Here is a 21,389-nt window from a genome sequence, read left to right as displayed (position 1 = left end):
ACAATGAACAAACCGAACAACAAATAGAGTCATAGGTACAGAGAACAAACTGGTGGTTGCCAGGGGGAGGGAAATGGGGAGATGGATGAAATAGGTGAAGGAAATTAAGAAGTACAGTCTTACAGTTATAAAATAAATAAGATACAGGGATGTAATGTCCAGCATAGGGAATACAGTCAGTTATACAGTAAAAAACTTTGCACGGTGACAGATGGTAATTAGACTTGTGGTAATCATTTCATAATCTATGTAAGTATCAAATTACTATGTTCTACATCTGAGAATAATATAATACTGTATGTCAATTATACTTCAACAAAAAGTGAGACATGGCTGCCACTTAAATTATTTTCTTAAAAAGTGTACATTTAAGGGGTGCCTGGGTGGTGCAGTCGTTAAGCGTCTGCCTTCAGCTCAGGGCGTGATCCCGGCATTCCGAGATCGAGCCCCACATCAGGTTCCTCCACTAGGAGTCTGCTTCTTCTTCTCCCACTCCCCCTGCTTGTGTTCCCTCTCTTGCTGGCTGTCTCTCTCTGTCTAATAAATAAATAAATAAATAAATCTTTTTAAAAAAAAGTGTACATTTAAGATTTCTTCTCAAGTCAATTTAATCAGTTCATCAATTTCACCCTCTGAAGTCATTAAGGGATTTGTCCTTTGAGTCAGCTTGAAAGTATTGACATACCAAGTATTTACCTTTTAGGATTTTTAGTAGATTTCATTAAAAATTATACTAAATTGATAAATATCACTGAATCATTAGCATATGATCTCATAGTCATCTGTGCCAAGAGGGTACTCATGAGTACACAGTGATGCCAGATGGGCCACTGTGTTCTCATGTTGGGCTCTGGCAAGAACACTTCCCTTCACTGTGATCCCTCTTACTTTGAGATCACTTAGAAGAGGACTTGAATGACTGTGTGATTTTACAAATACTAGTGTAATAGTAAATCTTGTTCAAGGATTAGGTTATGAACAGGTTTTTCACTTTTCAGGTAAATAATCACATCAGTAGAAGGATGAGTTTCCTACCTATGGACAAATACTGCTCAGAGCAATATTCTTGTTCAGTTCATTAAACATTCCAATGTCCTGGACTTGCCCCTTGGTTCAGCTTACTGGTTGCTATCAGTATGCTAGTGTCTAGAGTGAATGGTTAGCATGATGGGAGATAATGAGGTGGTTCTAGAATCTAGTTCATGGTTTCCATAACAAAATGTGGCAATACTGGCATTTGGGAAGAGAAATAACTTCTAAGTAAACTAAGAAACCCAAGGCCTTAGAAATGTGGAAAAATGGCAACAAAAGGAGGTATGCAAAACATCCCTGTGACTTTACCTCTTATTATACAAATTCATTTATTTAGTCATTAAACCATAAAACACTTCTCATCTTGCATTAGAGTAGGACAACTTCTCTAACAAATGGGATCCAAATGCATAATGGCTCAAACACGTAGAGGTTTATTTCTTGTTTACTTAATAATGCTGGGTGCACGAACAGGCTAGTGTTGGAGCCCGTCCTCCATGTGGCCATTCAGGGACACAGGATGATGAAGCCTCCACAGTCTTGATTGGGTTCCTTCCAAGGTCTTTCTAAGAGTTATCTTCATTCCAGCCAGCTAGCCCGAAGGGCGGAAAAAAGGCAAGGAGGACCACACATGGCAGGAAAATGCATGGAGAAGCTATCCTCAAAGTCATTCGCATTATGATAAGGTACTTCACACAGAAGAAAGATGTAGTCCGTGTTTTCAAGATTTTACATTTCAGCAGCCACAATATGAAGAACCCATGGTCATCATATGGCTTTTAATCCTGGGGAGGCATTAGACTCACCAATGGGGGTTTTTTGTTTTGTTTTGTTTTGTTTTGTTTTATTTTCAGAAAGATTCTTTTTTTTTTACTTTTTATTTTTTTATTTTTTAATTTTATTTAAAAAATTTTTTTCATTATGTTCAGTTAGCCAACATGTAGTCCATCATAAGTTTTTGTCATAGTGTTCAGTGATTCATTAGTTGAGTATAACACCCAGTGCTCATCCCAACACGTGCTCTCCTTACTACCCATCACCCGGTCACCCCATCCCTTACCCCCTCCCTTCTGTAACCCTCAGTAATGGGGAGTTTTTTTAAAAACACAGATATCAGAACTCTACCCTCAGCTTCCAGTCAGCAGGTTTGTGTGGAAGCTCGGCAGCTGTATCTTAGAAAATTCCCCAGGAGATTCTGAGCGACAACCACATTTGAGAATCACAGACTTTGGAGAAAAATCTCATAGAATTGCCAGTAAACAGTAGCAGTCTAATAAAAAAAATACCTATCCTTTTGAGCATGCTGAAATGAAATAAATAATAGTTTATCTATACACATAGTTTTAAAAAATTGATGTGATTCTATACCTCATATAAAGGAGAAGTAATATTAAGCTAATGTAAAATAAAATGTTATGTATTTCAGTGCAGGTGCACGGGCTCGACTATAGTAGAAAACATAATAAAGTAGTAAAATGCTTGTATCTGTCTACAATTAATGTTTGGATGTAAGATGACTAGGAGCTGTTTTTTTAGGAGATTTTTTTTTTTTTAGATTTTTAAAAATTTATTTGAAAGAGATAGAGAACTGAGATGCCCTTCAGCAGATGATTGGATTAAGAAGTTGTGGTCCATATATACAATGGAATATTACTCAGCTATCAGAAAGAACGAATTCTCAACATTTGCTGCAACATGGACAGCACTGGAGGAGATAATGCTAAGTGAAATAAGTCAAGCAGAGAAAGACAATTATCATATGATTTCTCTCATCTATGGAACATAAGAACTAGGAAGATCAGTAGGGGAAGAAAGGGATAAAGAAAGGGGGGGTAATCAGAAGGGGGAATGAAGCATGAGAGACTATGGACTATGAGAAACAGAGGGCCTCAGAGGGGAGGGGGGTGGTGGAATGGGATAGACCGGTGATGGGTAGTAAGGAGGGCACGTATTACATGGTGCACTGGGTGTTATACGCAACTAATGAATCATCGAACTTTACATTGGAAACCGGGGATGTACTGTATAGTGACTAACATAATATAATAATAAAACATTAAAAAAAAAAAGAGATAGAGAATATGAGCAGAGGGGAGGGGTAAAGGGATAGGGAGAAGCAGACTCCCTGCTGAGCAGGGAGCCTGATGCTGGCTCAGTCCCAGGACCTCCAGATCATGACCTGAGCCAAAGGCAGATGCTTAACCAACTGAGCCACCAGGTGCCCCAACCATGAAAAAAACAGAAGTAGAGATAAATATCAGAATAAGAAAGTTAAAAATTAACCAAACCTATTTTTATGTGATAAGAAGAGAGAAATAAATTAGATTGATTTAGTAAAAACAAGCCAAGAAAAAACAAAGACTGTCAAAGTGAAAAAAAATAATGAGGAAATAAGATAATTTGGCACATGAGCTGGGCTTTATTATATGTATTGTCAAAGTAATTCCATCTGTTATGACATAGGATGAGTAAGAGCAGAAGTGTATAGAAACATATATTCTTCTTTTAAATTGAAACAAAATTGGTATATAACATTACATTAGTTTCAGGTGTACATTATAGTTCAACATTTGTATACACTAGAAGTGAGCACCATAATAAGTCTAGTTTACCATCCATCATGATATAATTAACCCCCTTTACCCATTTTACCCACCCTCCACCCCTCCCCCTCTGATCACCAACTCGTTCTCTATACCTATGAGTTTTGTTTTGTTTTATTTGTATTTTATTTTTTAGATTCCATATATAAGTGAAATCATTTGGTATTTGTCTTCCTATGTCTGACTTATTTCACTCAGCATAATACCCTTAAGGTGCATCCACGATGTTACAAATTACAGGATTTCCTTCTTTTTTATGGCAGTAGAATTCCACTATATCTACCACGTCTTTATCTATTTATCCATCAATGGACCTGTACGTCGCTTCCATATCTTGGCTATTGAATGAACAATGAACATAAGGGCACATACATCTCTTCAAATTAGTGTCTTCATTTTATTTGAATAAATATTCAGAAGTAGAATAGCTGGATCACATAGTAGTTCTATTTTTAAGTTTTTGAGGAGCCTCCCTACTATGTCTTATAGTGCTGCACCAATTTACATTCCAGCCAACAGTGCACAGTCCACATCCTCTTCAATGCTTCCTGCTGCTTATATTTTTGATAATAGCCATTCTGATAGGTGTGAAGTGTTACCTCACTGTGGTTTTGATTTGCATTTCCCTGATAATTAGTGATACCGAGCATCTTTTCATGTGCCTGTTGGCCAGCTATATGTCTTCTTTGGAGAAGTGTCTACTTAGATTATCAACTCACTTCTTATCAGATTATTGGTTTGTTTTTGTTTGAGTTCTTCATATATTTTGGATGTTAACCCTTTAGTAGATATATGGTGTGCAGATATTTTCTCCCATTCAGTATGTTATCTTTTCATTTTGTTGATAGTTTTCTTTGCTGTGTAGAAGCTTTTTAGTTTGGTATGGTTCCACTTGTTGATTTTTGCTTCTACTGCCTTTGTTTTTAGAGTCAGACCAAAAAATTCATCACCAAAATTGATGTCAAAGAGCTTACTGGCTATGTTTTCTTTTACTTTTATGGTTTTAGATCTTACATTCAAATCTTTAATCCATTTTGAGTTAATTTTTGTGCATGATATTATAAGATAGTAGTCTAGTTTCATTCTTTTGCATGTGGCTGTCCAGTTTTCTCAACACCATTTATTGAAGAGACTGTTCTTTCCCCATGGTATATTCTTGGCTACTTTTAAAATAATTGAATATGTATGCATGTTTTTATTTCTAGGCTCTCTGTTCTGTTCCATTGATCTATGTGTCTGTTTTTATGCCAGTACCATACTGTTTTGATTACTGTAGCTTTGTAGTATAGTTTGAAATAATGAAGCATGATGTCTCCAACTTCTGTTCTTCTTTCTTTCTTTTTTTTTTTTTTAAAGATTTTATTTATTTATTTATTTATTTGACAGAGAGAGAGACAGTCAGCGAGAGAGGGAACACAAGCAGGGGGAGTGGGAGAGGAAGAAGCAGGCCCATAGCGGAGGAGCCTGATGTGGGGCTCAATCCCTTAACGCCGGGATCACGCCCTGAGCCGAAGGCAGACGCTTAATGACTGCACCACCCAGGCACCCCTTCTGTTCTTCTTTCTTAAGATTGCTTTGGCTATTTGGGGTCTTTTGTGGTTTCATGTGAAGTTTAGAATTATGTGTTCTAGTTCTGTGAAAGATGCCATTGGGATTTTGGTAGAGATTACATTGAATATGTAGATTGCTTTGGATAGCGTGGACATTTTCACAATATTAATTCTTACCATCCATGAGCATGGATATCATTCTGTTTGTTTCTACTTCCATTTCTTTTGTTGGTGTCTTATAGTTTTCAGAGTACTGGTCTTTCATCTCCTTGGTTAAATTTATTCCTAGGAACTTTATTTTTGATGCAATTGTAAATGAGAGTGCTTTCTTAATTTTTCTTTCTGGTAGTTTGTTATAGAAGCATAACAGATTTCTGAATTTTGACTTTGTATTCTGCACCTTTACTGAATTCATTTGTTCTAACGTTAGGTTTTTTGGTGGAGATTTTAGTATTTTTTGTGTATAGTATCAAGTCATCTGCAAATAGTGACAGTTTTACTTCATTTCCAATTTAGATGTCTTTTATTTCCGTTTCTTGCCTAATTACTATGGCTAGAACTTTCAATACCATATTGAAAGAAAGTAGCAAGAGTGGGCTTTCTTGTTTTCTTTCTGATCTTAGAGAAAAATCTTTCAACTTTTCACTGTTGAGTATGATGTTACCTGTGGGTTTGTCATATGGCCTTTATTATGTTGAGGTACTTTCCCTCTATACACACTTTGTTGAATGTTTTTATCATAAATGGATTTTGAATTTTGTCAAATGCTTTTTCTGCATCTATTGAGATGATCATATGATTTTTATTCTTCATTTTGTTAGTGTATGTATCACATTGATTGATTTGCAGATGTTAAATCATCCTTGCATCCCTGAAATAAATTGACTTTATCATGGTGGATAATCCTTTTAATGTATTATTGAATTTGCTAATATTTTGTTGAGTATATTGTATCTCTGTTTATCAGAGATATTAGCCTGCAGTTTTTTTTTCTGTGTGTGTGTGTGTGTGTGTGTGTGTGTGTGTGTGTGTGTGTGTGTGATGTCTTTGATTTTGGTATCAGGGTGATGCTGGCCTCATAAAATGAGTTTGGGAGCATTCCCTCCTCTTCAATTTTTTTGGAGGATTTTGAGAACGGTATGTATTAAATCTTTGGCTGTTCGGTAGAATTCACTAGTGAAACCATCTCATCCTGGGCTTTTGTTTGTTGTGAGTTTTTTGATACCAATTCAATCTCCTTACTAGTAATTGGTCTATTCAGATTCCCTATTTGTTCATGATTTAATCTTGGAAGATTGTGTTTCCAGGGATTTATCTATTTTTTTCTAGATTGTCCAATTTTTTGGCACTTAATTATCCCTAGCAGTCTCATGATCTTTGTATTTCTGTGTCATCAGTTTTAACTTGGCTTTCGTTTTTGATTGTATGTATTTGTGCCCTCTCTCTCTCTCTTTTTTTTTTTTTTTTGGTGAATTTAGCTAGAGGTTTGTCAATTTTGTCTGTCTTTTGAAGGAAGCAGCTCTTAGTTTCATTAGTCTTTTTTATTTGTTTCAGTTTTTATTTCATTTACTTCTGCTCTCATCTTAATTATTTCTTTCCTCTTAATAACATTGGGCTTCATTTGTTCTTCTTTTCTCTAGTTTCCTTAGGTGTGAAGTTAGATTGCTTATCTGAGACTTTTCTTACTTCTTGAGGTAGGCCTGTATTGCTATGAACTTCCTTTTTAGAACTGCTTTTGCTGCATCCCAGAGATTTTGAACTGCTGTATTTCTGTTTTCATTCATCTCAAGGCATTTTATTTCTTCCCTGACCCATTGGTTCTTTGGTAGCATGATGTTTAATCTCCACGTATTTGTGATTTTTTCCAGTTTTCTTATTCTACTTCATCTCTAGTTTTGTACCACTGTGGTCAGAAAAGATGCTTGGTATGATTTCAGTCTTCTCAAGTTTACCGAGACTTGTTCTGTGGCCTAAAAAGTGATCTGTCTTGGAGAATGTTCCATGTGCACTTGAGAAGAATGTGTATTCTGCTACTCTTGGGTGGAATGCTCTGTATATATCCATTCCATCCATCTGGTCTAACATGACGTTTAAGGCTGGTCTTTCCTTACTGATTTTCTGTCTGGATGCTATATTCGTTGATGTAAGTGGGTTGCTAAAGTCCCCTACTATTATTGTATTGCTCCCTTAGGTCTGTTAATATCAGCTTTACATATTTTGGCCCTCCTATTTTGGGTGCATAAATATTTACAAATGTCATATTCTCTTGTTAGGTTAACTCTTTTATTGTTATGTAATACCCTTCTTTGTCTTTTGTTAAAGTTTTTATCTTACACTCTGTATTTTCTGATTAAGTACAGCTACACCCACTTTCTTTTTGTTTCTGCTTGCATGGAATATCTTTTTTCATCCCTTTTCCTTCAGTCTCTGTATGTCCTTATATCTGAAATATACTCTTACATGAAAACATATCCTATCTTAAAAGCCCATGACTTTCAAGGCAAATATTCAGTGTATAGAACTTAAGAAGGCCTTAGAGACCATATCCCTTGGATAAGCAGTGGAGAAGAGATGATGAATTGGAAAAAGAAACAATAGTACACGTAAGAGGTGATCAAGAAGTCTGTGGGAAACCTCTGGAGATGATGTCAGTCCAAGATAGAAGACAAGAACGCTACAGTAATTTTTATATGTACTTTTCACAAAATGCATTTCTTAATATGCCACAAAATTATTTAAAAATGTATAGGGGCAATAACACAATATTTCATTGGTGTCGACTGTTTTATATTAGTTGATTCTAATTTTGTTGATAGGCGGCTTAAGTCTGTTCTATGTATCGCTACTAGTTATATTGCTTTTGTACCTTTACGCTCGCACTGAAGTCATTTCAACTAACTGTGTAGTTGGAAAGCTTACGTCATACATTCAGTTGGCTGCATCAAGCGAATAAATTATTTAATAATTTTGAGAAAAAGTATCCCATTTAAGCTTCCCTTTCTATACAGCCAGCCTGCTTACTGGACTTTCTGTGTACAGTCTTGTAAAATCTTCATGACGAAATTTTTATTTATAGTAGGCTTAATTCATTAGTACATTCAAGAAAAAAAATCCTTCATCGTTTGGGACTGTCCCACACCTTGTAGGACATCCAACAGTCTCTCCCACTAAGTGGCTGGAGCAACCACGAACTATCCCAACACCCCGCAAGGGGACAGTACGATCCCCAAGAAGTGCGGTCATAGGTAAAGCACAGACCAAATGGAGCGCTCGTCAAACTGTCAGTCCCGAAGGCACTTCTCAGCAGATGAGCTCTTCTCTTACTTTAGGGTTAAAGGCCTGACAGCTGACCTGCGGATTAATCACTGGGTGAACAAGATAGAGAGAGAAGTCCCTTTTGATGCAAGTGGAGTGGCAGCTTGCTGGCCCTGACTACTTACCCCTGTGGACTCGAGGAGTTTTCTCTGCTACTTTTCCCCTTTGAGTCTTTTTTTTTTTTTTAATTTGGTCAAACTGCCATAGAGTGAAGGATTCTCCCAGAGTCTACTGTCACATTCTTCCTTTTGGAAAAGAAAACATGTGTCCTTGTTTGAAGGATTTGTCCTGAAGCATCTGCTAAGCCATGAGCCGTGGCTCTTCTCATCTCCTTCGGAATAGTCAGATGTGCCTGCCAGTGCAGGTCAGTGGTTGGTGGTTCTAGTGTTTCCTTCTGGGCACAACCACACGCGTACACACGCTCAGTGTCCATGCCTGCACTCCTCCAGATTCTGGAAGACTCCATTATCTGGACAAGTGACGGAGGTAGAGGGGGATGCCTATGGGGTGGAGAGAGAAGAGGAAGAAGGAAGAGTGAGAGGATCCAAGCAGAATGGGAGGAGAGAGAGAGTGGAATCAAAAGTCGGTGAGAGCAAGAGAGCGAGAAAGATTGAATTGAGATCTCTTCTATATGGGGGGGGTTCTTGTGGCTTTGCTCCCCATTCTTTTCTCCCACCAGATTTCTCCATAGGCTCTTCCTGCATCTCCCGATGTTGGCCAAGATTCAGAATATGTAGAAGCTCGGATTTGCTAATAACACTTCAAGACTGGATAATGACATCCAGATTGTTTTTTTCCATCTTGGGGATTTGGAGCAGCTCTGAGAGTTGCAAAGCCAGCCTTGTTGCAAGAATATTTCTGAAGGCCCTCACTGTCTGATCACTGGCTCTGGGCTGCTGGGCACAGTGGTGCAGCCGTCCAGGGTGGCAGAGACCACCTGGGATATGGAAATTACCAACAGCCCAGTTTTGCATTTGCCGGGGCATCTGAGCATTCTGGGAATTTGGATTTCTGTTGTTTCTCACAAAGGTCTCCTTAGGGGCAACAGGGAGCAAACATGGACCACATTTTGCTAGAAAAGCCCAAAAGGATGATGGCTGCTGTTGTCAATTATTGGCATTTCAACAGGACTGAATTTTTGTTTCGGAGTATATTTACACAGCTAGGAAGCAACTGTTGACAAGGATGAAATGATAAGTTGTATTGGTGCCAAAACAGGACTAGAAAAACAGGCTTGTTCTGAGAATGGCCTGCAGCCCAGGAGTTAGTGTTAAGAAAATTCTTTCTCCACAGGCAATATCTGTACTTAAAACATTAACACTTAAACTAAGGCTTGGAGTCCCTATTAAGTAACGTAGCGCACGCACACAGTAGGTCTTTAATGAAAGCTGCCAAAGGAAGGAATCCATGTGTGGACGCACAAGGAGGAAGAGCAAGTGTGGCTGGGGGTCACCTTGAAACTGCTTGCTCCTCGTGTCTTTGGTTCCCTTGACCAGAACGGGATTATCGGTGAATGAGGTCAGCATCCCCAGTGGTGACAAAAAAGAAATTGGTAGAAAATGCATCATCCAAGTTGGGTTAACTCAGTGCGGTGGCCTGGGCGGGTTCCCAGGACACGCAGCCAGATGCAAGGCCTCCGGGAGATGAGGCTCGGATGTGTGTGACGACAGAGGGAAGTGAGGGGTAGGGCCAGAGGAGCTTGGAGGTACCTCCAACCCACTGGTGCACCACTTTCCTGCTATCCATCTTCTCCAGGCTGACCCCAAGGCCACTGGACAGTTGCCCATTTTTCTAATGGACAGTTCTTTCTCTAGCAACAGTTCACATGGAACATAGGTAAAGGAATCCAGCAATTTCTTTCTTATTTCACAGCCTGTCTGTTGCTTACTCATTCTGTGGTCTATTTGCTTTGGACAAAAGTGCCTCTGGGGACCAAAAGCTACATTATTCTATTCAACTGCATGTAAGCCAAGATCCTGACCATCCTGGTTTTGTTGTTGCTGTTCTGTTTGTTTTAAAGCTTAGCCATTTTCCATTCTGGGCAATTACAACTCTGTTTACTATGACTGCCGCCGTGGAGGTATTTTTCCCATCCCCAGCCTACGGGCTGTGCCGTGAGCAGTGACTTGTCACCACATTACCGGTACAGAGTCAGGGAGTCATAGACCTGGGGGCCTTAACTTGAAGGTACCAGTGAGGAACAGGAGGGGAGAGGAGGAGAAGAAATCTTTTTAGAGCGGGCCAGTGGACTCAACAGATGTTAAGACCAAAAAAAGCGTTGCTAAATACAGGATGCATCACCCGGAGAAAAACACAGCGTCATCTGCACCCTGTAACTGGTAGATGAGGCAGAGTGGAGCTCATTTCTGGAGTGTCTTGATAGGAAATCCATCCTTGTGGGCCCACGATAAGACTGATCCATCCTGTCCTCCTCTTGCTCTGAATACTTCCCACCTCTTTCTCACTCACCTTCCTCTGGTGTTTGGGCTGAGTCCACAACCCAAATAGATTCTTTCAGTTACAAGGGACAGAAACCCCACCCACACGCTCTTAAGCAAAAAGGGAATTTTGGGATTCATGTGTTACAAAGGATATTATAGAAGTTCCAAGGTCAAAGGAAAACAATGGAAGAGTAGGACCTTGTGACTGGAGCCAGGATTTCCCCCTGCCCCGGCCCCCCACTGCCACGTACTCACCTCTGCATACCGTTGCTCCGCTCAGTTCTGCTGAGGGGAGCCCCCCACAGGCAGGGAAGGGGCCACTACTTGAAAGCTGTATATTCTCACCCTCTAAGTTTAGCAACCTAGAGGGGAAAATTTCTGTCTCACCACTTCCATATACAATCCCAGAAAAAGCTCTGTATGTCTAGCTCCGGGCTAATTCCATCCCAGAGAATAAAGTGACTTGATTGCCTAATTTCTTTTTTTTATTTAAAGATTTTATTTATTTATTTGACAGAGATAGAGACAGCCAGCAAGAGAGGGAACACAAGCAGGGGGAGTGGGAGAGGAAGAAGCAGGCTCCCAGCAGAGGAGCCTGATGTGGGGCTCGATCCCAGAACGCCAGGATCCCGCCCTGAGCCGAAGGCGGATGCTTAACAACTGAGCCACCCAGGCGCCCCCTGATTGTCTAATTTCTGTCCTGAGTCTACATATGGCCCAGGAAGTAGGGTCTATTACCACAAGAAAGGCAAGAGTGGTGGTGGGGGGGACCCAAAAACCAAACATGCCTGGCAGTGAAAAACAGTGGTTCCCAGGGTCCTCTCCACCCCCACATCATAAACCTTTCAGCTGAGGATGAAAAGGCCCTAAGCCTGACCTGAAACATAACAGCAAATGAGATCCTACCTGGAAAGATGACCTGTCAATCACTGCACGAATCGTTCTCACTCCGTGTGCATCTTACCAGAGTGACACATGTCTCCGGAGAGTCTCCGTGATAATGACCAGATGTGGAGTCAGCACGTGGGGCTTCATTCCCAGCCTGCTTTGTCCTGAGGAGTTTTCTTAGCAGGTTACTGCATCTGTCTGCCCTTGAGTTTCTTCCTGAGAAAAGGAATAATAATGCCTCTCTCACGGGGTTGTTGTCAGCGTTAATGGGATAGTTTGTGTTGGTGTCAGACCTGACAGAGAGTGGGTGACTAATGGAACCATTATGGCCGCAAGGCAAACCGTGCTTTTCCTGGGAGTCTTGATGACAAATCCTGGAAATTGGCTCCCAGACAGGAGGCCAGCTGGGTTTCTCAGCGCTCTCAGACGTGTATATTGATTAGGAATTTTGTAGAGATCAAATGGGTCCCGAAGGTCCCCATTGCTGTGGGGGCGGGGGGAGACGCTGGCTGGGTGTTCTATCCCACGCAACCGCCGGTCTCCTAGACCTTATCCTCTGAGTTTTTCTGTCTCATTCTCTCTCTGCACATTCAGGAGTGTACACATTCCTGTCCAGTACCCTGAAGTCTCTGGAAGAGAAGGACCACATCCACCGTGTCTTGGACAAGATCACAGACACCCTGATCCATCTGATGGCCAAAGCAGGCCTCACTCTGCAGCAGCAGCACCGGCGCCTGGCCCAGCTCCTCCTCATCCTCTCCCACATCAGGCACATGAGGTGAGGCACCTCAGGTTCCCCCAGGAGCGTCATGATGAACGCGAGCCCTCAAACATGTTACCTCCGGGCCGGAAAGGGCTGATGCCTGAGTGCGGGTAGCCCACTTGGCATAGTTCCTGGCCCATGAGAAGCATAGATGCTGTGGGAGGGCAGAGGAGGGAAGAATGAAATCTCTCTAGGGCCTGGGCAGGCGTTGGTGAGTTTTCTTAGAGGAAGTGACATTTGCCCGCAGTTGGAAGCCCACGCAAGATGTCATGGGGGGAGGGGCGTGCAGTGTGTGGGTTGAGGGAAGATGGCAATGTTTGGTTGTTCACTTTGTCCTACCGATCGAGGCCCGTCTATGAGCACAACTATCCTCTGAAGGCTCTGGGCACATCCGTTATGGTTCCTGCGTCATACTTCCCCTACATACACTTAGAAATTCTGAGAGAACCTCAGTGCCTACACTTCATGCCTCATGGAGAGTGAACAGTGATTCCTCCATTCCTCTCGGATCCCTTCTTGCCACCCCTCATTGCCGCTACCCGCATCCAAGCCATCATTCCTTCTGGATTTCTGCAGTGGCCACCTAACGCACCTCCCTGCCTGCAGTCTTGACCCTTCCTAACCCGTTCTCCACACCAGAGCCAGAGCGACCATCTAATACCACATCTACTCACGTCATTCCTTTATTTAAAACCCTGAAATAGCTTCCCATTGCTTTAGGCCCTTGAGTTTGCTTGTATAACTTCTGTGGTCTAGTCGCTACTTAGCTTTCTAGGGCTTCCTAAGAGTCTGAGCTCTGGCCATAAATAACTGTTCTCCGAGTCATGGGCGAGCTGCAGATTGGCTAGCAGCTCTGTCCATCCCCACTGGGTTCACTCCCACATCTGTGGGACAGCTGATGGAGGCCGGGCACAGCTCGGAGACTCCAGGTTGGCCAGGGGACTCTGCTGCCCTGTGTCTTTTAGCCTCCTTGTACCCGCAGGGTAACTGGGACATACTTTTCTCATAGTGATGGCAGAAGTACAAGAAAGCAAGCCTGTAACGGCAAGTGCATTGTCATCTTTTAGTTGAGTCACATTGACGAATGTTCCACTGGCCAAGAAGTCACATAATGAGGCTTAAAGTCAAGATCAGGGGCACGAGGCACAGGGAATGAATTTTTGTGAACAGTAAGCTAATCCATCATGCTTAGATGTTCTTTTCAGGAAGCATCTCCTAACCCTTCACCCTGTTGGGATTTGCACCCTGTTCTTCCTGATTGCTGCTGCCCATTTTATTTTTCTCTCTGCCCCAATTAGACCGTAAGCTCTGTGAGGCAGTTACCACAACCCACCTTGGGTAATCTGTGCACCCAATGCCACCTAGCATAGGGTTTGGCACATAGGAACCACTCAATAGACCTTTTGTATAGGAGTTAAGGAAGGATATTAGCAAAGGAAAAGGAGCCTTTCTGTGCCAAAAGGAGAAAGTGGTCTCATTTCCATTTCAAATAGTCATGTAAAGTGGCTGGCCAGAGGCTTGGTGGACACTCTTCCCATGAACAGAACTCACCCTGCGGGGGAGAGATAAAGGGGAGAAAAAAGAGAAAGAAAAAATTCTTTAGGAAGGCCATAAAAATGAGGTAAAGTGATGATAATAGGGATCGGGCACCCCTGTGATGAGGTCTACTTGACCTTGGGCTTACACCCACACCCAGGAATGAAAATGAAATTTCTTTTCTTAGTGGCTGTGAGGGAAGGGCCAAAGTGTCTGGAGGGCTTAATTTTTAAGGAGCTTTCAAACCTGGAGATTATGCATTAAGTGGCAAGGAGCTTGTCCCTTCAGAGTCCCAGGAGTCACCCTCTCTAGAGAGAAGCTTGAATATTGGTAGCTTCTTGAGAAAATAAATGTATCTTTCTTTCTCTGTATCCCTTCGCAGTCCCATATATGACGTCTTACATGTCATGTAGGCTCACAACGTTATTGCAGAGTGAATGAATATGAGAGTAAACAAATGAATGAGAAATTACTTGAATATTTTCCCTACCTTATGAATTCAAAATTCCCATTTGATGACTTCCACTTGGCAAAGTTTGAGAAAGAGTGGTTTTGGTCTCTGTTCTCAGAGATTCCCTACGTATCTGGACTCACCTTGGCCAGGTAGAGTGGGGGGTTGCATTCAGAGTACATATTTCCAGTCCTTTCCCATCTGTTTATTTTTATGAATATTACAAAGAGGGAAGCAGAGAATGTGTCAGAATAACAATCCTCTACCAGATTTCCTGGCTAAGAGAGTGACCTTCCCCTTGATGAAATGTATTAGCTTTTACTCTGGGCTAGGAATTTCAAAGATGTCATAGAAACAATATTGCCGATGAAGGTTTTTATTTGTTGGTAGGAATTGCTGGATTTTCAAATCTGTCAACTGCTTTTCAGCAGTAGCAAGCCTAATTAGTTAATATCCCAATATATCTGCACTAAATTTATAGGCTTCTGGTAGTTCTATTAGCAACGTATGGTGGAGGGCAGCCGCAGTGAGAGGGCTCTCAAGAGTTTGTTTGAATTGTGTGAAAAGCTGGAGAGAAGCTGCTGTTCTATTGAAAGCTGTGAGCATTTTCTCTCTGTCTCACTAGGGCACATGCGTGCACACACACACACACACACACACACACACACACTAATGTTTTGGTGCCTTATTACAGCCAGTCTCAATCACAGAACTCTGTTTTATTAAGCTTGGCCCCAGCCATATGTTGTTACTCAGAGAACTTAACACCAGATTTCGTGTGACTATAAATGTGATTCATTAGATTGCACGAGAGCAAGACAGTGTGAGATCCAGCCGGCATTGAACATGAACAGCATTTTAAATGAAAAACAAGCAAGCAAACAAACAAAAAACCCCACTTAGATACGTAATTAGGTTGTGGTGTTGTAAGACCTGAATAGTCTGATGCTGTGTTTTCATGGCACATCTCCAACTTGTGCTGACTCTTCCCCTACCAAAAATTGCAAATATTTTCCAGGACACTCTTTTGGTCCCGTCTCCTCATGATACATAATTCTTTCTAAAAAATCTCAAGATTGGTAAGAGCTGTTCTATATTTTTTCCACTGGGTATGGTGGGGAAAGAGCAGAGTTGTGCCTGGGGGAAGACAGGGGAGGGCAGAGCTTAAAAGAAGAAATGCCATCTGCATACCTTTCCCTGTGTCCATTTGCCCCATATGGTCTGAGCATCTGGCACAGTCTTGGCACAGCTGTCGGCCTGCAGGGTGGGCAGATCACTGCCCCGCAGGAAGCTTGCCCCGTGTGCGCTGGTGTGTGCGAGTGTGGCAAGAATAAGCCTGCGCGTGTCCGGAGAGGAGTTTGAGGTTGTCCTAGCACTGGGAGGAAAACAGTACATGCAAGAGGACAGCTGAAGCCACAGGGCCTTGAGGTCACTGCGACTATGGCAGCCAAAGGCCTTTCAGAGGAGGCGGCATTTGACAGTTTGGGGAAAGAGCCCCCAGGCAGAGGAGGCAGCAAGGGCAGACACCTGTGTCTGGAAGTCAAGAGCTCAGTTTCTTCAAGCTCTTTCTTAAAAAGCTCAGTTTTGGTTTTCTTTCTAGCACAGAAGCCAGCACGACTGAAGAGCATGAGCTAGGGGAGAAAGGCAGGAGGAGCTCTCAGAGGTCGACAGAAGCCCATCAGTTAGACCTTGTAACGCATGGAAAGAAATTGAGATTTTTCTTCTGATTAAATGGCAAACACCTGGAAAGTCTGAAGCAAGGGACATTCTTGAACTGTTCCCCGCATTTTAAAAAACTCCCTCCTACGCAGCTGTCTCGTCTCCGTTCTCTTTCTAGATGTAATGCTAAGAGAGGGCAAGGAAGTCACCTGCAGAGCGAATCCTGAAATGGCTCTTTAAACAGGGAGAAAGGTGCGCAGGCAGGTGTCTTTGGAGTTACCCTTACTTCTCCTTCCGAGGCGGTGCCGCGCGCTTGAACTGGGGATGCTCTAAAGCCGTCCTCTTTGTGTCCCCCTCCCCCCCCGCCCCGCAGTAACAAAGGCATGGAGCATCTGTACAGCATGAAGTGCAAGAACGTGGTGCCGCTCTACGACCTGCTGCTGGAGATGCTGGACGCCCACCGCCTGCACGCCCCGGCCAGCCGAGGGGGCGCGCCCGTGGAGGAGATGAACCAGAGCCAGCTGGCCACCACCGGCTCCACTTCGTCACATTCCTTGCAAGCATATTATATCACCGAGGAGCCAGGGAGTTTCCCCACCACGGTGTGAGAGCTCCCAGGCTACCCCGAGGTCCTGAGAATCCCTGCGGCCTTTTCCCCACGTCCTACATCACCATAGCAGAGGTCTGCTCCTGCGCACACTCCAGCATGCACCCGCCACTGTGGCTTTCTAATATGAGTGGCCGTTTGTTCGCTTGCTCAGTTCTTAGTGGCACGCCTTCTCTTGGGAACAGCCAGAGGGATTCCAGGGCTAAATTCTTTGACTCTCTCTCTCTCCCTTTGCTACATTACTAAGCATGAGGATTCTGTAGCTTTTCATGACTGAACTCAGTCTATGAGCTGGGACTCAGGTGACTGTGCATTTAAGCTACTTGTTGAGACCCAGACCTGGAGAGTGGACATTTCATCTCTGTGAAGTGCTTTTTAATGGATCTAAGAAAAAGCCACAGGAAAGGCTTGAAAGTGGCTCCTTTAATTGCTGACTTGGAGAAAGCTGGGTCAGGGGTTCATTATGGCATCATCTTGTGTTCCTATAGTAACATATCATTTTATTCAAGCAATACCTTAAAGCTTTTGCTCTGTTGCATGGCCGGAGCTGAATACTGAGTGAGCGTCTCTGCATTTGCCCTATAGGAGTACAAGATGCCCACAGAGAAGGAAGGTCCCCTAATTGTCAAAACTTTGTCAACTTAATACACTGCACCTTCAGATTTGCTGAATGTTCTTCCACTGGTTTTTGAGAACACTGTGTACCGGTCATGGGTTCCGGTTAATTCTTGCTTCCCATGGACCTATGGAAAACAGCAAGTTGATCCCACTTAAGTCACCTCCACATAGACCAGTTTCCTTTTAAGGGATAAATTACTGGGGTTTGTTTTTTGTTTTCATTTTATGAAAGAAAGCCTTCTTCCCCCAGGACTTGCCCTAAATCAGCTTCAGGACCTAGTCTCATGTGGGCTCACACTCACCAGCAGAGGGCGCTCTGCTTGGATCGTCCTGGTGTGTCAGTCACACAGAGGGTGAATTATCACACGTAGTAGTGCCCAGCATATGACCAAGGGCAGTTTAAATCAGTGGCCACCCTGGTGATACTTTTAGCCCTGGGGCACTTGGGTCAATAGTAAATGTGCATGATTATTGTAAATATTAGAGAACAGGAAGAAAGTAGGGTAGAAACAGGATAAAACTGAGAGGCTCACTGTGGCACTGCCACTGGCTGTAGCTCTATCCAGGAGTGCCCCTGGCAGGCCCTGTGTGCAGTGTGGGGCAGCCCTTCTCGCCGCCCTGATTGGAAGGAGTAGCGGTAGACAGCTGTGTTCCTACAGTTGGCCCAGCACACTGTTGGGTGGGCTGGAGGGCGAGGACTGGAGGCTTGCTACTCGGGCTGCCTAGGACCTGGTCAGACTCCGTGCTCTTGGTCGTTTAGAGCTCATCCGAAAACCAGGGTTTGGCCTTGGGGAAAAAACTTCCCCCAAAGCTCATTTCAGTAAACTTCATAAGCCAAGTGAGATTAGCATTGGGCCATAGGAATCCTTTGACCTACAGGCGAAACAAGAAAGGCTCAGTCCAGCCGCAGGACAGCCTTCCCTAGGCCTTTGCTTCTCCAGAGCAGCTAGGGTTTATCTCTTCTTCTCAGCCAAAAAGTAAGCTTGGTTTCCTCCAGTGACCTCATTGCCTACAGTTCAAACCCCACTGAGAGGTGATGTGCTAGCCAGCAACCCAGCCAAGCTTCTAGGGCTTCTCTTGGGATGCCTGTTTCAAAAAGTGGGTTTCATTAATTCTTGATTACTTAGTGAGTGAGCACCAAAGGACTGGGAACCTGGGAGGGCCAAAAAATAAAAAAGTTTTTTTCATATATGTGCATCTGAATTTAGAGGCAATTTTGTGTGTCTGCAGTAAGAATATATTTAGAACATAATTCTTTTGTTGTTCTGTTTAAGAAGCACCTTATATAGTATAATATATATTTTTTTTGAAATTGCAATGCTTGTTTATCAGACAATTGAATGTAGTAATTCCGTTCTGGATTTAATTTGACTGGGTTAAACATGAAAACCAACGGAAAATATTTAGTTTTTTTGTATAGCTACCTTGTCATGTATGCAGTCATTGATGCCTAGGGCCTGGTGATTATTCATTTAAATGAAGATCACATTTCATATCAACTTTTATATCCACAGTAGACAAAATAGCACTAATCCAGATGCCTATTGTTGGATATCGAATGATAGACAATCTTATGTAGCAGAGATTATGCCTGCAAAGGAAAATTATTCAGGGCAGCTAATTTTGCTTTACCAAAATATCAGTAGTAATATTTTTGGACAGTACCTAATGGGTCAGTGGGTTCTTTTTAATGTTTATACTTAGATTTTCTTTTAAAAAAATAAAAACAGACAAAAAAATTCTAGTACTATAGATGATGTAATACCAGCTAAATCCAAACAATAATGAAGTGGAGGGTTTTACATTATTCATCTAATGTGTTTGTATTCATGTTAAAGATACTACTACATTTGAAATGGGCAGAGAACACCAGATGGTTGGAATGTTAGCCCAGGAAAATTCAAATAATTTTAGAAATCTCTTTTTATTATTTGAAGTGCCACTAATGGACAGCTGACACTTTGCAGCTGATACTGCTGTTGGGGGTAGGGAACATATTGTATCTCCCCCCCCCACCCCCTCCACTCTGAGGCAATTTAAGTTTTGAAAGATACAATCAACCTGGGGGTTAGGGTAGGGTGGGGAAGTAGGTTCAGGAATTTTGAGAGTGGTAAATACAGTAATAAGAGCCTTGCAGGTATTTTGAGGCAGATGGATACTGGCACCTGGGGTATGCACCAGGCTTCTGTATTCCTCTCATGCCCTGTGAACTACGAATGACCACCATTTCTAAAATGGCAGCTGGAGTTCTATGGAAGAGCAAGCATCATCCGCGGTACAGTCTAAAGAATAGCTAGTGGTCTGTGTTTCTTTTGGCCATTGCCTAGCTCCAGGCCTGCGGTCATGATTCTGGAATGCTGTCATGCAACCATCAGAGAGGCTAGTTCATCCAAAGAGAAGACCCTACAGAGGTTGCAAAATCCAGCCCCAAAGGAAGTGGAGTCATTGGTTAGTTTCCTCTGAACCTTGTAAGGCTGTCTAACCACGCCATATGCCCTCCTTTTCGGGGCTGAACTAATAAGGGACTTCCTGATAATTTACTCTTGATCACATTAAGGTGTTCTCGCATTAAAATCTTATACACTGAAATGGCCATAGATTTAGGCTGTTGGTTTAGAGTACCCCTACATGAAACCGATTCCAAATCCCTTCCTATTCATACTTTCCCACTCTGAGATGGACTGTGGATGCCGGGAATGATCACTAGGACCGTAGTAATATCTACTCTTCACAGGCAAATCTGCTTTGGGAAACTCGTTATTTGGAAGGCAGATAGAGTCGTCTAGTAGTGTGTGAGGCAATCCTGCTTCCCTTCGGTGCAAGGCTTGGGAGGATGACCAGATTACACGGCACGCTCCCGAGGTGGACTCCCTGAAAACGTACTCTCAACTGGAGCAAATGTATTAAACTGTGGTCCCAAATACTCATCTTTTCACTAGTGTGATTCCTCTGTTTCTAACTGCATCTTCTTTTCATTTGGATTAAAGTGAGTGTGGCCTCTTTCTATGTTGTTTATAATGGTTTTCTAAGTAGCCGCTGCCTCTATTATGGCACTTCGATTTTGCACTGTCTTTGAGAGATTCAAGAAAAATTTCTATTCTTTTTTTCTTTTTTGCATCCAAATGTGCCTGAACTTTTTAAATATGTAAATGCTGCCATGTTCCAAACCCATCTTTAGTGTGTGTGTCCAGAGCTGTGTACCCTGGAAACAACATACAGCCCCATGAGCAGGTGCCTGACATGTGGACCCCTTTGCATTCACAGAGAGGTCATTGGTCATAGAGACTTGAATTAATAAGTGACATTATGCCAGTTTATGTTCTCTCACAGCTTATAAACAATGCTTTTTGTGCACAACATACTCTTCAACGTAGAGCTCTTGTTTTATGGGAAAAGGCTTATACGCCAAATTGTGTCTGATGGCTTAATATGCCTTTTCGCTGATGCGTACTATTACTGATGTGATTCCGTTTTGTTGCGGCTTTGCTTTGTTTAATGAAACACACTTGTAAACCTCTTTTGCACCTTTAAAAAGTAAGGAGTCCAGCGGGATGCTCAAAGCACCTGTAAACAATTTCTCACTCTGTTTGATGTTCAAATAAAAAATTAAATGACAACTTACTCGGTTTCTGTAAACTCCCTTCTTGCTAATGGCTCACCACTGACGGCCTCGAATCAAGGTGCTGGAACGCAGTGAATCCGGGCGATCACTCTGATGCCAGGCTCCTTTCCCCCGGGCACAGGGGGAAGTGTGTGGACATTGGAGGCAGGCAGACCTGGCCTCCCTTCTTGGCGCCACCACATACAAGGTTTGTGTTCGTTGGCAATGACTTTTTCAGAGCCTCCGCTTCCTCAGCAACAAAATGGTGACAGTAACACCTAATTCACAGGGTGGTTGTGAGGATTATATGAGGTGCTCTTTAAAA

At 42.6% G+C, this 21,389-nt stretch overlaps 1 protein-coding gene across 11 annotated transcripts in view; it reads left to right on the top strand.

Annotated features, from left to right (window-relative positions):
* The window catches only part of ESR1 (estrogen receptor 1), a 390,082-nt gene extending 368,998 nt beyond the window's left edge, over window positions 1-21,084 (top strand). For all 11 annotated transcript variants that reach the window (XM_044386430.3, XM_048226166.2, XM_048226168.2 and 8 more), the window contains 2 exons: window positions 12,424-12,607; window positions 16,612-21,084. In XM_044386430.3, the coding sequence (XP_044242365.1) occupies window positions 12,424-12,607; window positions 16,612-16,846 (419 nt within the window). In that variant the 3' untranslated portion in view covers window positions 16,847-21,084. The remainder of the gene's footprint in view (window positions 1-12,423; window positions 12,608-16,611) is intronic.
* The last annotated feature ends 305 nt before the right edge of the window (window positions 21,085-21,389 follow it).

This window comes from Ursus arctos, unplaced genomic scaffold (assembly GCF_023065955.2).
Source record: "Ursus arctos isolate Adak ecotype North America unplaced genomic scaffold, UrsArc2.0 scaffold_13, whole genome shotgun sequence".
In the NCBI taxonomy this organism is placed as follows: Eukaryota; Metazoa; Chordata; class Mammalia; order Carnivora; family Ursidae; genus Ursus; species Ursus arctos.
The sequence above is the reverse complement of the archived record's forward strand: the minus strand, read 5'-3'. Positions and strand labels throughout refer to the sequence as shown.